General features: G+C 36.0%; 1 protein-coding gene across 22 annotated transcripts in view; it reads left to right on the top strand.

Moving 5' to 3' along the window:
- Positions 1 to 21,531, top strand: part of NCOR1 (nuclear receptor corepressor 1) — a 231,918-nt gene that overhangs the window by 115,762 nt on the left and 94,625 nt on the right. For 18 of the 22 annotated variants that reach the window (XM_036296344.1, XM_036296349.1, XM_036296353.1 and 15 more), the window contains 9 exons: positions 2,718 to 2,774; positions 3,502 to 3,554; positions 3,888 to 3,914; positions 5,947 to 6,013; positions 9,080 to 9,252; positions 10,342 to 10,432; positions 16,600 to 16,778; positions 17,278 to 17,332; positions 17,981 to 18,082. In XM_036296344.1, the coding sequence (XP_036152237.1) occupies positions 2,718 to 2,774; positions 3,502 to 3,554; positions 3,888 to 3,914; positions 5,947 to 6,013; positions 9,080 to 9,252; positions 10,342 to 10,432; positions 16,600 to 16,778; positions 17,278 to 17,332; positions 17,981 to 18,082 (804 nt within the window). Of the gene's footprint in view, positions 1 to 2,717; positions 2,775 to 3,501; positions 3,555 to 3,887; positions 3,915 to 5,946; positions 6,014 to 9,079; positions 9,253 to 10,341; positions 10,433 to 16,599; positions 16,779 to 17,277; positions 17,333 to 17,980; positions 18,083 to 21,531 lie in introns of those variants that run through there. The other 4 variants (XM_036296355.1, XM_036296348.1, XM_036296347.1 and 1 more) reach the window with 2 other exon arrangements.

The raw sequence follows: 21,531 nt of genomic DNA, 5'->3' as shown, positions 1-21,531 counted from the left end.
TACAGTGGGGCCTTGACTTACGAGTGTCCCCACTAACAAGTTTTTCGAGATACAAGCCGTCTCTCGGCCAACTTTTTGTTTTGAGTTGCGAGCTAAAATTCGGGTTACGAGCCAGCTTCAGATACCCCGCCGCTAGTTGTCACAGTGAACGCCACAACATCAGCCTAGCATCACATGTCATTGTAATGGTGAAAATTGACTTGACATACGAGTAATTTGAGTTACGAGCTCCGTCACGGAATGAATTAAACTTGTAAGTCAAGGCCCCACTGTACTGTCTTTACCTCTGCCTTCAGGTGTTCCTGTGTCTTGTCTTGTCTTCTGTCTCTTTCTATCCATTGCACTTGTACTTTAAGAGTCAGCTTAAGTATCATTTTCTCTATGAAGGCTTTCAAGACCCCTTCTCTTCCTATTTCAGGAAGGGCAATTTTATTCATTGTTTTCTTAGGGTCTAGCTAGTGTCCAGATTATACCCAACATATGTTTGAAGAATTAATTACTTCTATAGACATATAATAAAAATTATAATATGGTAATGTGAGGGTTTTAAATTAAAGTTTTTCTGCCAAACTATTTATAGGTTAATCTGTTCTTAGCAATTAAGTCAACATGAAGTCAAATATTTAATAAAATTTTGCAAAACTTTAATCTTGGGGTCAGCAACATCTTAAAAATCAGCCTTTATAATTAGCCCTGAAAAGGTAAGTGCCTTTACATAATAGGATACTGGTAAATATTTGCCATAAGATGATTTTGCTCCCTTGTCTCTCAGTATTATTTGTGTACAATTCCACTTTGCCTGTTCTTGATATCAACTCTAATATAGAGTGCCTTGAGAAAGCAAATTTAAAAACTAGTGAATATTGGGTCTAGAGAGAGTAATTTGCAGGTGCTAGATATTTCAAAATTCATCATTTGTAATTATATTTGTATGTTATTTAACATATTCCAAAAGCTAGTAAATTTGAGTTTTGTTAAAATTACATTTTGACTTCTTTTTAAAAAAACTTTCTTTTTTCAGGAAATGTATTTTGTTATTGCTTTCAGAGAGGAAGGGAGAAAGATGGGAACATCAATGATAAGAAAAAATTATTGATTGGCTGCCTCCTGCATGCCCCCTACTGGGGATTGAGCCTGCAACCCAGGCATGTGCCCTGACCAGGAATCCAGCCATGACCTCATAGTTCATAGGTTGGCACTCAACTACTGAGCCACGCTGTCTGGGCTACACTTTGGCTTCTTGACATTAATAGTTACCAGAGACTATTTTTATTGTCATACCTTGGCAGAGGGGTGGAGGCTACTGGGATCTAGAGGGTAGAGGCCAGGGATGCCAAATTTCTACAACGCATAGGACAGCCCCCCAAATAAGAAAATATCTGTCCCAAAATGTTTATAGTACAAAGTTTAACAAATCCTGCCTTTAAAACCATCTATAGCTTGGCTGGCTTGGCTCAGTGGTTGAGCAGCGACCTATGAACCAGGAATTCTTGGTTCAATTCCTGGTCAGGGCACATGCCTGGGCTGCAGGCTCGATTCCCAGTGTGGGTTGTGCAGGAGGCAGCTGATCAATGATTCTCATCATTGATGATTCTATCTCTTTCCCTCTCCCTTCTTCTCTGAAATCAATAAAAAATACTTTTGAAAATCTGTAGAAATAGAATTTGCTATGCAAATTTAATGGGTATATTTATAGTTTAGTATTTGACATTTTTGATATGTTTATTTCTCATCTGAATTACCTTTTAAGTTTTTTGGAGTTCGGATAGTTCATTACACTATTTTGTCCTTCCTAAGCCAGTTAAACATTTTTTTTCACATAATATGTACTAAATAAATATTTGATTGATAAATGAGATGAAAAAGAGGAATATTTATTTTAAGGGAACATCTTTCTTTATACTTGGGAAATACTGATACCCATTTCTGTTTGTATGTCCCATCAGAAGAAGCCCTGGAGAGTTTTTTAGCCAGATGCAGTATGGTGGGGTCTGCAGCAGGCCATGAGCCATTGTTACTAATGAGACTGCTGGGGGAGAGAGGAGATTTGAGAACCACTGAGACATTTGCTAGTTATGTAATTCTAGTTTAAATATATTCAGTTTTGAATTTTGTTATATTTTATTTGTTTTTTAAAGATGATTTCTGTTAGCATTTATTTTACTTTTGAAAATAACATAAAAATATATATTATTCACCATTTATTTACTACTGAACACTTGAGTAATTCAGACTAGTTGTTTCCTCCATTTTGGGGGTTATTGCTAAAGTTTTCTTGTAACTAGAAAGTAAGCTTATTATAAACTGTTCTTCAAAGAGATTAATTTGGCTTACCACAGCAAAGATTGACAACTTTATGGTGTTTTAATTTAATTTTCATTAAAGACATTTTTAGTTGAAGTATTTAGATGTTTGAAGGATTCATTTCTAATTGTGGATTCCTGTTCCCTCTCCCTAGAATGAATATATATTTGCTTTTAAGAATTTACCAATTCTTTAGGCAGTGCTTTCAATACAAATGTTAAGGTTTGACCGAATTTGGTGAGGAAATTATGACAATAGAAATAGTATTTTAGCCTATCATATAAGGAGAATGTTTAGAAATAAGGATAAGTTTAAGTATAGATTGTTCTTCAGATAAATATTATTTTATTGGTAATGATTTTGCACTTAGGTAATATAATTTTTAGTTATACAGTATAATAATGTCTTTGTAGAAAAAAGCAGAAGAAGCCCATAAAATATTTGAAGGTCTTGGCCCAAAAGTTGAACTGGTAAGTAAGAAATTACTTTTTTTATTTCTAGTGCTCTTTTGTATTAGTTTTTCTTGGGATAAGATGGAATACAATCTACTTTGAGGTGAGAGCAATATAGCTGGGCAGTAATTTGTGATCAAAATAATGGTGCATGACCAAAAGGTTGCAGGTTTGATTCCCAGTCAGGGCACCTGCATTAGGTTGTGGGTTCGATCCCAGTCGGGCACGTACAGGAGGCAACCAGTCGATGTCTCTTTCTTACATTGATGTCTCTCTCTCTTTCTCCCTTCTTCTCTCTCTAAAAATCAATTAAAAAAACATATCCTCGGGTAAGGATTAAAATAATAATAATAATGGTGCAGGAACTTGGTTACCTTTGAAAAGAAGCATTATCCTGGGCAGCCATTAAATCATCCACATAGAAGGAGAAAGAAGTAAGAACAGAAATAGAAAGCTCTTTGAATCATTCTGTTAGGATGATGATAGTGCTTAATTTTTCTTTGCTTTTAAAATTAAAAATCTCTGAATGAATGATTTTATTATGGAATACAATGGATTTATAAACTTTCTAGGAATGGCATTATTAAATATTCAGGGAACCTAAAAGTCTGGAGGTTTTGGTAGGGCACATATTGTGTAGACCCATTAGTACTTTATTTAGCCTTACAGTAAAATATAATTTGTTTCCTTGTTCTTTATAGACATATGTACATTTTATGTATAAATATTTGATTCTATTTTATAGCCACTCTATAACCAGCCATCAGATACCAAGGTGTACCACGAGAACATCAAAACGTAAGTATTTATTGTCTCTAGAGTTCTTCAGTTAAAGACCATATATTCTATAAAGAGATTGTCTTTATGTTATCTTCTGACATATTATTGTAATATAGTGTTGGTATATTTTAGATTTGTGTAATTTGCTGTCATTTTACTATATGTTATCTTCCTCTGGCTTCTTGGGGGTTGGGGTAACAGCTTTGAGTTTCCGAGGCCAAAAAATGAAATAAATTATTGCATAAAACTAGCTGGTTTTATAATCTGCTAGTAAAAAAGGTGGATACTTAACATTGAAATGGCTTACCTTGAGGCTTGAATTTTTTGCCTCCTGTTTTGTCTTTTTTTCAGTGGAGTACCTGCAAGGCGCATGATGAAGTAAGATAATGAAGCTTTTTCATTTAAGACTAGTGATGACACCGTCCCCCACCAAGCCACATCTGCCATTGCAAAGTAGAAGTGCCACGGATCATTTTATCATTATTCAAAATCCTATTCTAGGGAAATCCCTTCCATGACTCTTGCTAATGACGGTATTTGTAGACCCTTCTGCCATTTAATGTCCTGGTGCCTTGGAAGCGCTCAGTCACCTCACCTGGGTGAGGAAAGCTCCAAAGTGTAGTTTGTTTAGCCTTGCTCATCCTAGATACCAGGCCTTTATGGATGCGGATTTTGGAATAAGAAAATAAGTAAAAAAGAAAACCTAATTTCTTGATCTGATTGAAGAAAAGAGGAGGCTAGATAGGTATCTTTTAAAAAAAAATTATCATACTTTAAGAGAATTTTAGGTAATTATTCTTGTTTGTAACAAAAATGTGATATTTCTACTTTATATGTTTTATTAAGTATAATGAGAAATTATAGTTTTTAGTACAGTTAATAATGAGCACATTGCTATATATGTATATATACACACATATATTTTTTCTTTTTAAAAAATTTCTTACTGAGAGTATGTGCAATAGTTGACTACTTTGCAGAACTGGTGGCAGATATAATTTGCATGGTATGCATGAAAAATATTGAAAGTGAATAATTTTAACTTTTGTTAAGAAAGTGGTTCATAATAAAAGTCTTATACTTAGAATTTTTCTGTGAGATGCTACTGTGGTCTTGACAACCCTTAGATTAGGCAGAATTCATATAAAATATGCCTTGTTTTGGAGTTGTTTAGCTATTTTAACATCTTTAAAAAGAATACTGAATAAAATATAGTTGGCTACTTTTAATGATTTTCCCCCCCAACAAAGCTTCAGTTAATGTTTGTGTTCTGTCTTTTCCTCCCAATATTAGCTAGAGAGCAAAGTCTGTCTGACTTATTTCATGTTATCTACACTGTCCTGAGCTGGTTACTGACTAGCTGACTTCTTCATTTAAATTCTTAGGAGACATTTTAAATTATGCTTATTGATTGTTATTTGCTATTGAGTAGCACATAATTACAATTAGAGCAAACTGAATAGATGGTGATGCTTCTATTGTATGTGTGAAATTCCTTGTGAAATATCATTTACTCAGCTGCATGCACCCATTATGAATCATTGAGTAGCTATTTTTTCATCATTGCCATTTGCTTTGTATGAAATAGCAAATGTACATTTTAATAATTCTTTTAATCTCTTGGCTACTTTTCCATATAGCCAGCTCCTGATTGCCCATGCTTATTTGAGTGGAGCCAGTGTCACTGTTAGTCCTGAGTGGCAGATAATCCAAAAAATTACTTCTACTTGCCTTGGCCTTGTATTTATATTTGAATAATCAGCTTGAAATCCTTACTGGAAGTAGGTGGGGTATAAATATTTATATTTGAACCTGCATGTCATTGTTTTTGAAGGTCACAATGCTTCAAATTTAAAAAGTGAAATTATGTTAAGGTATAAGAGAAGTTTTTCTGTCTTGTCACATTGCCCTCCATTACTTCTTAGAGTGAATTGTGTCATTTCTGTGACTGAAGAAAATCTTCTGTTTAAAGCAGAAGTCACCTCTCTATGTTGGTATACATTCTCATAGCAGGGAGGTCAGCACCAATCCTGAGGTAGGGAGGTAACTTAAAGGCTTTTCCTTCTCTTCGACCTCCCCTCCTCCAGAGAGTACAAAGATGTTTATATCGCCAGGGTTCTTAAGAACTGTGTAATTGTAAATTGAAAATAATATTTACCTTATAATTGGATATAATAATTGAAAATGAACTATTTATATAAAATTTTGTTGTAGAATGGGAGGAATTTTAGTCAGCTCTAATTATTGCAAAAGTCTTATTTTGCAGGGTGAAAAATTGAGATTAATTTTTATTACATCATATGTTCCTAAGTGATCTTTGCTTGTTTTTCAGTGTCTGTGAAAAATAAGTGAATACATTTTTAAATCGTGCATTTTCTTAATGTCATACAACCATATTTTTCTTTTCTAGAAACCAGGTGATGAGGAAAAAACTCATTTTATTTTTTAAAAGAAGAAATCATGCAAGAAAACAAAGGGTGAGGTCCTATCCTTGTTAACTGAAATTTGTACAGCTTTTCCATTCATGCCCATGTTGGCATTTGCTTTTCCATTATTAATGAGAATGGTTCTTGATTATATTTGAGAGAAGGTTGCTGATTTAGAAATTAAAAATAGATGTGACTTAACTATAAATTAACTTCTAACAACCTTTTGATATCATAATTCATGTTTAATGTCATTGTTAAATTAATATCTTTGGTCATCTATGTATAAAATTTTTATCTAGCCAAATAAAGAAAATGGTGAGTAGTTAAAAAAATATGATAAACAGGATGATCTACATTTATTCTCTTAACCCTCAAACAAATGTGGGTAAGTTACAGTCATACTAATTACATATTACTGTTCTCTCATTAGGAGCTGGGTCAGCTAAAGGTTAGCTTTTTCAAATTTTAGAGAGTTAGTTTTTCATATTTATTATATGACTTGCATTCCAAAAATTTTGTTAAGTATAGTCTTCATGGAAATTAAATTACAGAAAATATAATGCCAGTATTCTTATTTTCATAACATGTCTACTGATTTTTGATAAACTATTGATTTATTTAAATTCAGTTGTTTAGTAAATAAGTGTTGTTCTTTAACTCACATTGGAAGTGAATGTTGTACGTTATATTTAATGACCTGACAGTTAATGATTGCAACACTCTAGAGCATGGTTCCTCAAACTTTTTAAACAGGGGGCCAGTTCACTGTCCCTCAGACCGTTGGAGGGCCGGACTATAGTTTAAAAAAAAAACTATGAACAAATTCCTATGCACACTGCACATATCTTATTTTGAAGTAAAAAAACAAAATGGGAACAAATACAGTATTTGTATTTGCATGTGGCCCGCGGGCCATAGTTTGAGGACCCCTGCTCTAGAGTCAGAAGCTTTTGTTTGGAGTGTGACTTCTTACGTTCTAATTGCCAACTGCGCCCTTCGGTCTTGAATTTTATGTGTGTGTGTGTGCCAAGAACATAGAAATATATATATATGCCTGAGTGACCATTACGAACGGTTGTCCGAACGACCGGTTGCTATGACACGCACTGACCATCAGGGGGCAGACGCTCAATGCTGGAGCTGCCCCCTGATGGTCAGTGCGCTCCCACAGCCAACCTCCCACAGCTGGCCAACCTCCCATGGTCCCTCCCCACTGGCTGGCCGGCCCCGATCGGCCCGATCGCTGGCCAGGCTGAAGGACCCTACCTTTGCATGAATTTGTGCACCAGGCCTCTAGTATTAAAGAAGAAATTAGCTAAAGTATTTTTTCTATTCAGTAATTTTGTTGTAATTATGGTAATTTCTAAATTTGCTATCTGCAAACACAGAAGCTCAGTTTTTCTTTTTATACTTCAATAGAGTAGTTATAAAGTGTCTGTGTTCACTGATTTGTTTGATGTTCATAGGCTGCTTACTCTGTTCCACATATCATTCTACAGTGGTGAGCAAGACAGCCAAATGGTTTTAGCCAAGGTGTAACTGAGGATAGATAAGTCAGCAGGCAATTGCAGTACTGTGATCATATACAGATGACTGTGAGCATGTAAGAGGGATAGTCAGTGCAGAGATGAATCATGAAGACGGAAATTTCACAGGAAAACTTGTATGCTAATAACTTGAATAAGCAGAGGGAACAGCTTAAATGAAGATTATGGTAATGAAGATTTGGGAGGTAGAGTGGATTGTGTGATGAAGATCGGGGAGGTAGAGTGGAGTGTCCCAGGTTTAGAGATGGCTAGGGCTTAGACAGAGCTGGGAGTATGATGAGAAATGAGGCTGGTGGGGAAAGCCAGGGCCAAGTCTATACAGCCCTGGAGGTCACCTAGGAGACTTTGGATTAGATCTTGGGAGTATCTTTTTAGTGTTTGAACTGAGGGAGTGAAATGTTTAGGTTTGGATTTTAAGAATTTGCATCTGGCTACACTATTAAGAATGTGCCAGGTGGGTACCTGAAATACCAGAGGGAGGGACCACTTTGTAAAGTATATGATTGTCTAACCACTATGCTGTACACCTGAAACTAATAAAATAATAGTGGATATAAATTGTAATAAAATAACAAATTTTATTGTAAAAAAGAGTACATGGGAGACATTAGGAGGCTCTTTAATCTAGATGAGGATTGATGTTAGCCTGTACTGAGGAGGTGGCGGTACAGATGGAGTAAAACAGTCATATAGGAGTGGAAAAGAATGATTAGGAAGATGTTGGGGTGGGATATGGAGTATGAGGAAGATAATTTTATCTTCTCTGATGCCACTTTTTGAGATGACCAGTGTTAACAGTTTTTCATGAGTCCCCCGACACTTTTTTTAATTTGTGTGTCGTCAGACACATACACAATTCTGTGCAGGAGGGTTCTTCTTTCTGTGTTTTTGATATTTATAAAAGAAGACCATACATTACTCATTTTTATAAGATGATTCTTGATTATAAAAGTATTCTTGATTTCATGTCATTTGCTGAGTTTTCTTTTTGTAATCATAAATTACAACCAATTTCTGTCTTTTCCAGACTGTCAAAAATGTTTATGACGTAGCATAATTTATAGTAACAAAAATATGCGAGTAACCAAAATCACCAACAATAGAGGAATGATTAAAGTGTGTTTTCTCTGACACATTGGAAGGCTAACAACAAAATGTTAATATGGTTGCCTTTGGGTGACTGGGATTACGAACTATTTATATGTTTTTGTTTTTAATTTTACATTATTTTTTACATGAAGACATATTGTTATCAGGAAAAAAAAAACAATCAAAGTAGCTGGTCAGTTAGTAGTAGTAGCTCATCAGTTCGTTGATCAATTTATATAGTCTTCCTGTTAACTAAACAAAATCTGACCAAAATATGCTCTATACGTTAGATTTTTCATAGGCAATGGAGCTCCCTCTCTCCTCTTTCCGATTGAGAACAGCTTCTCATTCTCAACTGAGTTATAGGCCAAATGTACTTCTGACTTTATCTTAAGAACTGACATGTACTTTAATGTATTAGGTTTGTCAGAATCACAGAATTTTGTTTAATTTTTAATTTGCTACGGGTATTTAATAGGAACAAAAAATCTGCCAACGTTACGATCAACTCATGGAAGCATGGGAGAAAAAAGTGGACAGAATAGAAAATAATCCTCGGAGGAAAGCTAAAGAAAGCAAAACAAGGGAGTACTATGAAAAGCAGTTTCCAGAAATTCGAAAACAAAGAGAACAGCAAGAAAGATTTCAACGGTAAGCAGTTTGGTGTTTAATGGCTGTGCTATATTCTTGGAATCACACTTTTGATCTTTCACAATACTTATTGTTACTTGATAATCATTAAGAAAGATTATAAAGAACTTTTGTTTGTAATATGTCTTGGTGAATTTAATATTAATTTTTTTATATTCATGATGTTGAATCTAAATTTAATTTTTTAAAGAAATATGTTTTTATTGATTTCAGAGAGAAGAAGGGAAAGGGAGAGCAGGATAGAAACATCAATGATAAGAGAAAATCATTGATTGGCTGCCTCCTACTGCTCCCCATTGGGGATTGAGCCCGAAACCCGGCATGTACTCTGACTGGGAATCGAACCATGACCTCCTGGTCGACACTCAGCCATTGAGCCACACTGGTTGGGCTTAAGTGAATATTTTTAAATTAATTATTCATTTCTTGAAAATATCCATTTCGTTGGAAATGATAGTTAATAAGAATAGACCTGAGTATCTCGTTGTTCTTCATACCTACACCAACATAGTCAAACAGTATTAAATTGGTTGCTAATTATAAAATTCTTTGGTATTGGTAAGATATTTTCTGATTTGTTTTTACTTTTGGAGAACAAGTATTTTGCAAAGGTAAAAACATTAGTGTTTTGCTCTTCACGGTCTCATGTAACAGTCAGGTAGGCTCTTTTAATTATGATTAAGTGTTGTTTTTTTTTGTGAGGGATGATGGTTGTATTTTTCTTCCCTCTTTTAAAAAATCTTTGATGTATTTTTCTAAGCCTGCTATTCTAGTTTCTGGAAGGCATGCAAAAAACTGGTATTTGAAATGGAAATATCACCAATAACTGGTTTTCCAGAAGTTTCCCATAAATAAATAGTTCTGTCATTTGAGCTTGGACATGCAACCTTTAAACCTTAATCTCGGCATTTAAATTATTACTAATTTTATAGATGACTCAAGCAAATTAATTTAGGTTTCTTCTCTGACTTCTAGTTGATTAAAAAAGTCTTATTCAGAAAAGTAATCTATACAAAAGTAATTTAATTTATATGTCTTCCCTATAAAAGGCCTTTAAATATATATATATAATTTCTCTCTCATACTTAGAGTTGGGCAGAGGGGAGCTGGTCTTTCAGCCACTATTGCTAGAAGTGAACATGAGATTTCTGAGATTATTGATGGACTCTCTGAGCAGGAGGTAAGAAAATAAATTGATCTAATTTAAGTTAATTCATTATTCAGGAATTTAGCCTCATACTCCAGGAACTAAGGGTTTATTTATACATAAGTGAGGGAATAGTCCAAAGACTGTGGTCAATCATTGGAAGTTTTAAAGAAGGCAGTCACATGATCATATTGGTGTTTTACAAATATGGCTTTGGCCGCATGGAGGTGGGGAAAGAGAGGAGGAGACTTTTATAAAAATAAGGACCTGAGTCAGAATAACAGTGTTAGATAATAGGAGGGGACTGAAAGGAGAGATTATAGAAGGTAGAATGGACAGGACAAGATTGATAGATTAAGTGTGGGGATGAGAAAGAAGAGAAATGGAAAGTGACTCCCTAGTTTCTAGGTTAGAGGACTGAGCGTGTTGTGCCATTTCATAAAACAGCAAAAGAGCATGTATTTTGCAGACGTTTGTGTATTCACTTGTTATGGTTTCCAAAGAGTGCTCTCTAGCCTGAAAGAGACATAGGAGGTGACATTATTAAATCATTGCTGAACAAGAATGAATTTCAGTCAAGAACACTGAGTCTTTGTAGCTATGTTCAAACTATGTCTTAAGGTTGTTTCAAAGCCATCTACCTATTGAGTTTTGCTAGTTTTGATTTTATAACATGGCTTTTTAAAACCTCATCTCTACATTCTCGTGGCCTTGATTATTTGAATGTGGTAACCTCTTAAGTAATGATCAAAGGTAATTATTATGTTGCTGTATATTTCAAGATTTGTGGCCATAATTCCTAGAATAACTGAACCTGTGTTAAATTTCGTACCTTGCTTTTTGACTGAAACCATATAAGCATTTATAACTAGTATCAGTTGAGGTGATTTCAAACTAATGTCTGCTGCAAACAGTACTTTGGTGTTCAAACTGATTGCGAGTACCTCCTAAAATTATAGACTTTCTAAGGACTTGTAAGGTAATATCTACTTCTCTGAGGAAAATTATTAGGAGAAGACCTAGCCTTGTTACTGAGATTAATACTTATAACTTTGCTAAAAGTTTTTTCATGGAAGTTTGTGCTTATAAACTTAAATTAAACCTTGGGAAAAGAAATTATATAGACATAAAAAGTTTCAGTTAAATTGCTAAGAATAATAGTCTTAAAATTTTAATGGAAAGATTATGTAAGATTAGCAAGAAGCATTTAATTCATAAATGAATTTAGTTATTTTAAAATCAGTGATCCTAAGATTTGGTGCCGGTTTGTTTAATTTTCTGTTTATTGTTCTCTAAAATGATGTCAAGATTTGTTGTCTAAAATGGTGTTAAGACTAAAAAAATGAGACTAAATAGAATTAATGTGGCTCATAAGGTCACTATTATATCAATGAACTTGACATAACTTTGTCTTTTCTATATTTAAAATTTTATCTGAAATGTCAGCTTTTAAGTAAAGAACTCTTTTCAAATTGTGGCTTATAAAAATAACATGTATACTCTGACTCTTTAATTCACTGAATGGATATTTATTAGATATATAAATAATTACTACATGTTAGATGTTATGGAATGTACTACTATTAGAATGGAAGATTCAACATAGCTAAGATGGCCATATTACTTAAAGCAATATAAAGATTTAATACAGAGAAAACCAAGACGGCGGCATAGGTAAACACTGGAAATTGCTGCCTCGCACAACCACTTCAAAAAAACACCTAAAAGACTAAACAGACATCATCCAGAACCACAGGAAGGCTGGCCAAGTGGAAATTCTACAACTAGAAGGAAAGAGAAAAGCACACTGAGACTCAGAGGAGGTGCCATGTTGAAGTAAAGTGCAGAGGTACGGAGGCGCATGTGGAAAGGACTGGGAACTGAGGACGCGGTTGTCTTTTTCAATCAAGAGGGAGACTCAAGCTCCCGACTGCTCTGAACTCCAGTTCCTGGAAGTCTCTGGGAACCCAGACTCATACTGGGAGAAACTGGACTGTCTGGCAGCAGCCAGAACTCGAGGACGGCTTTCTCTCAGAGGCGCTTGCAGCGATTATTGCGGAACAGTAAGACCCGGGTCCTCTTAGGGCAGGGCTGAGGATCAGCCATAGCTGTTTGCTCCACCCTGTCGATTCCCTGAGACCCCGCCCCACCCAAGCTGTACACAGAGGCTTTTGCATATGAATGCCCTGGCCCTTTGCAATCTAAAATTACCTAAATAACTGCAGCTGGGTTAGAGAGACCCAGAACATCCAAAAAGAAGGCCCAAGGCCCCAGAGCATCTTGCATTGCTTCACAGCTGGGCCTCATCTGGGCACCTCCAAACCCCAAACAAAGAAGAGGAATCTGCAGATCTCTCTGTAGCTCCTGCTGGGTAGCCTCAGGCAGAGGCTAAATTAGCACCTCCTTAGAGATCCAAGAGCCAGTATACCCAGTGGTCAGAGTGGACCATCCAGATTACAACTCCTCAGATCCATAAGGGACACACTCAGGGGGCAGACTCAGTGAGCACCAAAGCCCCACTGAAGCAAGTCTTGCCCCATAAGGGTGTCTCCAGCACAGAAGCTCTCCCACCATAGACACAGCTGATTCTCACAATCAATTGGCCTGAAGGTTAATTCCTCCCAGTGATACCTACAACAATCAAGGCTTAACTACAACAACACTGTGCACAAAGCCCACAAAGGGGTGTACCAATAGTGTCCACCTCAGGTACTTGGGGAGGCTGAGCCACTGGGCCCTATAGGACACCTAGCACAGAAAGCCACTCTACCAACACAGGGAAGCAGCCAAAATGCGGAGACAAAGAAACAGGTCACAAATTACAGAAATGGAGGAAAGCAACCTATTGGATATAGAGTTCAAAACCATGGTTATAAGGTTTTTCAAGAATTTTCTAGAAACCACCAATAAATTTAGTGAGACCCTCGAGGATATGAAAAAGGACCAACTAGAAATTAAGCATACACTGACTGAAATAAAAAATATTATACAGAGACCCAATAGCAGACTAGAGGATCCCAAGAATCAAGTCAAAGATTTGAAATACGAAGAAGCAAAAAACGCCCAACTGGAAAAACAAAAAGAAAAAAGAATCCAAATATATGAAGATAGTATAAGGAGCCTCTGGGATAATTTCAAGCGTACCAACATCCGAATTATAGGGGTGCCAGAAGAAGAGAGAGAGCAAGATATTGAAAACCTATTTGAAGAAATAATGACAGAAAACTTCCCCTGGACTTACAAGTCCAGGATGCACAGAGAACCCCAAACAAAAGGAATCCAAATAGAACCACACCAAGACACATCATAATTAAAATGCCAAGAGCAAAAGACAAAGAGAAAATCTTAAAATCAGCAAGAGAAAAACAGTTAGTTACCTACAAGGGAGTACCCGTACAATTGTCAGCTGATTTTTCAACAGAAACTATGCAGGCCAGAATGGAGTGGCAAGAAATATTCAAAGTGATGAATAGCAAGAACCTATAACCAAGATTACTTTACCCAGCAAAGCTATCATTCAGAATTGAAGGTCAGATAAAGAGCTTCACAGATAAGAAAAAGCCAAAGGAGTTCATCTCCACCAAACCAGTATTATATGAAATGCTGAAAGGTATTCTTTAAGAAGATAAATAATTTGATGAACAGAATAAACTGGTGAATATAATAGAATCAGGGACATAGAAAGGGAGTGGACTGACAATTCTCAGGAGGGAAGGGGTGTGGGAGGTGCAGGAAGAGACTGGACAAAAATCATACACCTATGGAAGAGGACAGTGATAGGGGTAAGGGCAGAAGGTGGGATGGGAACTGGGTGGAGGGGAGCTATGGAGGGAAAAAGAGGAACAACTGTAATAATCTGAACAATAAAGATTTAATTTTAAAAAAAGATTTAATGCAATCCCCATCAAGATTCTAAAGTCATTTTAAAAATAAATTACACACAAAAAAATTATCAGATTTGTATGGAATCCCAAAAGATCCTGAATAGCCAAAAGAATTCTGAGAAAAAAGAACAAAGCTGGAGATATCACAATACCTGACTTCAAATTTTACTATAGAGCTACGATAATCAAAATCGCATGGTGTTCACAGAAAAGCAGACACGCAGACCAGTGGAACAGAATTGAGAGCCCAGAAATAAAACCACATGTATATAGGCAAATAATTTTTGACAAAGGAGCCAAAACACACAATGGAGAAAAAAAAGTCTCTTCAATAAATGGTGCCTGGCAAATTGGAAAGCCACATGCAGAAGAATAAAACTAGATTACAGTTTTTCCCCATCTAAAAAATTAATTCAAAATGGGTCTAAAATCTAAATATAAGATCTAAAACAATAAATGACATAGAAGAAAACATAGGTACTAAACTTACGGATCTTGTTCATAGAGAATATTTTATGAATTTAACCCCAAAGGCAAGGGAAGTAAAGGGAAAAATAAATGAATGTGACTATATCAAACTAAAAAGCTTTTGCACAGCGAAAGAACCTGCCAACAAACAAAAAGGCAACCAGCTGAATAGGAGATAAGGGGTTAAAATTCAAAATCTACAAAGAACTTATGCAATTCAACACCAAACAGAAAATAATCCAATTAAAAAATAGGCAGAGGACCTGAACAGATACCTCTCCCAAGAAGACATACAAAAGGCCAACAGATATATGAAAAGATGTTCAACTTAACTAGCTAATAGGGAACTATAAATCAAAACAACAGTACCACCTCACACCTGTTAGAATGGTTATTATCAACAAGACAGGTAATAAGTGTTGGAGAAAAAGAAACCCTCATTCATGACTGGAAAACAGTATGGTGGTTCCTCAAAAAATTATGAATAGAGTTAACATATGATCCAGCAATCCCTCTCCTGGATACCTACCTGAAAAACTCAAAAACAATTATTCACAAGGATATATATACTCCTATGTTCACTGCAGCATTATTCACAGTGGCCAAGGCATGGAGACAACCAGAGTGTCCTTCCATAGAGGACTGGATAAAGAAGATGTGGTTCATATATGCTATGGAATACTAGTCAGCCATAAGAAAAGATGAAATACTGCCGTTTGTGACAACATGGATGTATCTTGAGAATATTATGATAAGCGAAATAAATCAGTTAGAAAAGCTAAGAACTGCCCTAACCGGTTTGGCTCAGTGGATGGAGCGTCGGTCTGCGGACTGAAGGGTCCTGGGTTCGATTCCGGTCAAGGACATGTACCTTGGTTGCGGGCACATCCCCAGTAGGGGGTGTGCAAGAGGCAGGTGATTGATGTTTCTCTCTCATCAATGTTTCTAACTTTCTATCTCTCTTCCTTCCTCTCTGTAAAAAATCAATAAAGTATATTTAAAAAAAACAACAAAAGCTAAGAACCGTATGATTTCACTTATGTGGGATATAAAACTAAAATTTATAGACACATACAACAGTATGGGGTTACCTTAAGCAAGGGAATAGGGAGGTAGTAAAGGGTAAGGGAAGCCAAATATATAGTGATGAAAGATGATTTGACCTTGGGTGGTAGGCACACAATGCAATATACAGATGATGTGTCATAGAAATTTACCTTGAAACATGTATAATCCTATTAACCAATGTCACCCCAATAAATAACTTAAAAAAAAAATAAACCCTCTTCTCAATTTGTAGTAGTAGATTATAACAAATACTAGAGGCCCGGTGCACAGATTTGTGCACTGATGGGGTCCCTTGCCTTGGCCTGTGGGATCAGGCTCTCTGACATCCCCTGAGGGGTCTTGGGATTGCGAGAGGGGGCAGGCTAGGTCGAGGGACCCCACTGGTACACAATCTGGGCCAGGGAGGGACCGTGGGAAGGCTCCAGGGCATGTCCAGCCGTCTCATCCAGTCCCAATTGGCCAGGCCCCAGCAGCAAGCTAGCCTACTGGTCGAGTGTCTGCCCCTTGATTGTCAGTGCGCATCATAGCAACTGGTCAGATGGTCAGACACTTAGCATATTAGGCTTTTATTATATAGGATATGTGTACTCTGACTCTTATTCATTGAATGGATACTTATTAGATATTTGAGTAATTACTGCATTCTAGATGTTATGGTGTATACTGCTATTGTCATTGAACTACATATGTATGAGGGTTTTTGTTTTTTTAGTATATATTAAGACAGTCTGTGACCCTCTTTAGATTTTATTTTATGTAAACTGCATTTTTTTTTTCCAGAATAATGAGAAACAAATGCGGCAGCTCTCTGTGATTCCACCTATGATGTTTGATGCAGAACAAAGACGGGTCAAGTTCATTAACATGAATGGGCTTATGGAGGACCCCATGAAGATTTATAAAGATAGGCAGTTTATGAATGTTTGGACTGACCATGAGAAGGAGATCTTTAAGGACAAGTAATTTAAATTTTAAATTATTATCCACTTGAAGCTTACATAGTTAGTAAAAAAACAGCTCCCTGTTTTGGCATTTGAATTGATACTGCAACATAGAGAATATAGATCTGAGGTGATCTTCCCATAAGTTTATAAGTGGAAATATAGGTAACAGATAAGAACTGGGGTTATGAAGTCAGGTTAAGAGAGGTACCCAAACATGGATGGTATCTGAATCATCTGGGGGTGCTTTTTAAAAGTACAGATTTCTGTGCTCTATCATAGACCAGTCCAGTCATTTCCTGGTGGATGGTGCACAGGAATCTGTGCCCTTTAAAAGATTCCAGTGATGTTACAGTTGTTCCTCAGGTAGGCAGCTAGGAACCACTGGGATTTAGTTGGTACATATTTCTATTCTTGAGGTTTGCACACACACACACACAACCCTCCGCTTTTGAGTTGTTAAAATGTTTGTCTGTGTGTGTTTGTTGTTGTTGTGTGTTGTTTTTTTTTTATGCAGGTTTATCCAGCATCCAAAAAACTTCGGACTAATTGCATCCTACTTGGAAAGAAAGGTGAGAAATGTTTGGCATTGAGAATGTTTATAGTTTTTTATGGTTGCTACTTTGAAATTTTATGCTCTAATACCCAAAAATAGTTAACGGCATCTGATTTTTGCAAAGGGCTTGCTACAGAAAAGATTTTCATGTGATTAATATAGTGATATTTACAATTATATGCTCACAAATCCTTAGCACAGAACACAGACTGATAATATTCATGGTTAATGAAAATAACCTGATATATTTTTCTAAAAACACATAGATTACAATGCTTTTTTAACCTCATTAAATTTCTAATTATAATATCATGGCCCTGGTTTTTCCTGAATTTTTTCACAGTGGGTTGAATGTAGTGTTTTTGGGGAAAATATTTAAAGAGACAATTTGAATGTTTATATATATGCAGTAAGAATAGGAATTTAGTGACTGATTAATAAGAAAGTTGTTGAATGTTTCTGATAGTTCCTAGTATTTTTTATGTAATTTGTATTGCCCATTAAAGTAGTAGACATAAAATGTACATTTTTAGAGTCCAGCTACGTTATATGTATTTCATCTCAATTTATACCTTGAGAAAACCAGAGATTTTCCTCAAAAATGTTGATTTTTTAAAAATTTTATTTCATTGGATTCTCAAAAATATTTCTTTTTTACTTATAGAGTGTTCCTGATTGTGTTTTATATTACTACTTAACCAAGAAAAATGAGAATTATAAAGCCCTAGTTAGAAGGAATTATGGAAAACGCAGAGGACGAAACCAGGTGTGTTTCAATACTATATGGAAGATGTTTCAGGGTTGGTGTAAACAGGAAGATGAAATTGTTATAATAGGAGCTTTGTACTTAATAACATGTACTTTAGGGATTGGCGTTTCTATTAAATTAATTAGGATATTATGAACATGTTTTGATTGTTTTGAAGTTAAGCTATGTATTTTTAAGTGTTATATTTTTTATTTTGAATGTATTTTAAGTTTCTAGTATGAGAAACTTATTAATTAATGAGAAAAGTGTTATACTTCCATGTCATCTAAATCGTGCATGTCAGTGTTAACAATAATAATGTAATTAAATTTGAGACCCTTAACACCTTATTTACTATATCATCTTTACCAGTCCTTTGTTTGAGGAAGGGATAGGTAGGTAAGAGAGAGAAATACAGCATGGTATCCAGAGTGGCGGATTTTATTCCATTTTGGGAGATTAGATAGTTTAAATCTTAAAAAGCACATGAGCCCTGGCTGGTGTGCCTCAGTTGGTTGGGTTTTGTCCTGTGCACTGAACCATTGCCGGTTCGATTCCCATGTGCCCGGGTCCCCTGGTAGAGGGCGTGCAGGAGGCAGCTGGCTGATGTTTTTCTCCCTCTCCTTCTTCCTCTGTCTTGAAAATAAATTTAAAAAATATATATATTAAAATAAATAAATAAATTAATTAATTAAATACCTAAAAAAAAAGTACTTCACCTAAAAAGATAGTTTTTAATACAATGTAGTACATGTCTTCACAGTTGCAACTCAGTTACTTCTTTCAAAATACTCAGCAGCTGTCACAGCTCATGTGTGCTTTACCAGTGAGACTGTTGGGATAATGCAGTCACCTGTTACCCTCCACACCTGGATACAAGTCGAAACATCGAATTGTATGCATGAACTTGGACAGCTGCTGACTGTTTATTAGCATTCCTAAATTTCTTAATGGTTTCTGTACACAGCTACCCTGTCTTCCTTTGTCTCTTTGGTCACCAGATACAGGTTGACACAGTTTTTTCATTATTAATAGTTGTAACTTTTGTGTTTTCTGGGTCATTATTTCTTAAGAACACTACCTCATAAGATGTAATTACATATTCTTCTGAACTTATTTCTTGGTCAAAAAAAGTATAGGGAGTGTTTCCTGAGTCAACTGTGTGAAATGCTGCTAGAGGTTGTCAGCTGAGGTGACCTTGATAGGCATTTTCAGTGGATTGCCTGAAATTATTGTCAGAATAAGATTATTGTGAGGGAGTCAGAAATAAGATTATAGTGAACTGAAGGGGATATAGAAGGTGTGGAAGTGGCAATAGTATTAGTGTAGACTTGTTTGTAAGATTTGCTCATAAAATAAAACAGAAATGGGTGGCAGGCCTGATGGCGATAAGAAGGGAGGAAAAGAGTATGCTTGTACATCAGTGGGACTGATAGTGTAGAGACAAAGAGATAGATGCTTGTAGAGCCCTGTAAAGATTTATGAACTGAATGGCAGCAAATTGAATGTTGGTAGTGAGATAGGAAACACTGTTCCACTAAAGGAGCCAGTGCTTTCCCCCTGCTTCCCACCAAAAAGTGGAACCAAGGTCCTTTTGCAAGAGTTGCTTGAGCCTATCTACGTTTTCAACAAGTTTCAGCTACAAATTTTTTAAAATAGCTTTACTAGTATTTCTAATTACGAACTAGTATTTGTAACTTTAATTTATATTTAGAAATTGTGTATGTTACTGTTTAAATTTGTTTAATCCCAGGAAATGTAAAGGGATAATTTGATGTTTATTATACCTTATCAATGCTAGATTAACAGTGTCTTGCTTGTGATAAAGGGGAAAGCTCTAGTGACAGGGAGTGTCTCTGTTAACTCTGAAACATTTGTCTTCTAAAGTTATTTGGGGTACTACTTCATTCTTCTGTGGCACACTTGCCTTGTTAGGTTTTAGCCATATTAGTGTTTTCCTCTGCACATTCTTGTTCTATGTGATAGCGCCCTTAGCATATCTCCAAGTGCATTTGCAGAACTGAGATTTTCCATATGTATCCTCATCTTGACCCGACCGTCAGGAGGCTTGCCCCAAGTAGGTTCAGTTTGGGTTTGGTCAGCCCTCCAACAATTCTAGTCCTGCTCACTATCACTTTTAGGTTACCTTGGAGATTTTCCTTCTAGTTTTATAGTTTTTTTGGTTGTTTCACTGGAAATTTGTGAAAGGAGGGGGTTAATAATGGACTTATACCACCATCTCAGACCAAAAGAATCTTATCTCTGTTTCTTAATTGCTTGTGTACTAGTACTTCATTTCGTTTGTGTGAAAATAGATGGACAACTTTTCAGAAATTAGGTAGTATTAGTTTAATATAGTACAGAATGAGCCCTAGCTGTTTGATTCAGTGATTAGTGGTTTGGCTCATGGACTGAAGGATCATGGGTTTGATTCCGGTCAAGGGTAAGGCGTACCCCAGTTTGTAGGCTTGATCCCCAGCCTGGTCGGGACCCAGGTAGGAGGCAGTCAATCGTTGTGTCAGTGTTTCTTTGTCTCTACCCTTTCCTTCTACTCTCTCTAAAAAAAAAATCAGTGGGTAAAATATCCTTGGGTGAGGATTAACAAAACAAAATTATAAAGATAACTGAATGACATTAGAACTGATACCAAATAAGAGAAGAATCCATTGGACTTTTAAGCAAAAGTATAATATCAGATTTTAGTTGTGACAGACTGTTCTGACTGTTCTATTGAGGTTAGATTTGTGAGGCAAGGGAAGAGTGGGGAGAACAGTTAAGAGATTATTTTAATAATCCCAGTGGCTTGGACTTGGCTGTAGTTGGGTGGTGAAGAGAACTGATCAGTTTCTGGTATATATTTAAAGGTAAGGCCAAAGAGTTTTGCTGATGGTTTGAGTGTGGGGGAATGTGAGAAAAACAGTTATCAAAGATAATCCAAGTTTTGGTTTATGGAGGTGCCATTTACTGTGAAAGGCATGGCTGAAGGAGGAACAGGTTTTGTAGGAGGAGCAGATTTCAGGACATGATAAAATTCAAATACCTGCTGGACATCCAAGTGGAGATCTAATGTACACAGTTAGCTATATAACCTTGGGGTTTGGGAAAAAGATTTGGTTTGGAAAGAATAGAATGTACTATATAGAAAATACTTTTAAAAATATCTAGTTATAAGTTAAGAATTTTTAAATTCATGTGTCTTGATTTTACCTTCTTTATCTTACTCTGGTGAATATATCCTAGAGATCCAACTAGTTTGAAAAGTCTCTTTACTGGTTTATTATCCAATCAAGTTTGAATCACTAGGTAATCCCAGAGTGATTAGGGCACATTTATTTCAAGACTCTGTAGAGCTCCACTGAAGCACGTTCCATTCTTTCAGTTTTTGTCTGCTTCTCCCTTCCCCCACTCCTCTTACCCATAGTAAACTATTGACGGAAAGATTCCAAGTTTGTGAGCTTGGATTTTTA

Source organism: Myotis myotis, unplaced genomic scaffold (genome assembly GCF_014108235.1).
Source record: "Myotis myotis isolate mMyoMyo1 unplaced genomic scaffold, mMyoMyo1.p scaffold_m19_p_29, whole genome shotgun sequence".
In the NCBI taxonomy this organism is placed as follows: domain Eukaryota; kingdom Metazoa; phylum Chordata; class Mammalia; order Chiroptera; family Vespertilionidae; genus Myotis; species Myotis myotis.
Note: the sequence above shows the minus strand (reverse complement) of the source record. Positions and strands in the feature narration are given on the sequence as shown.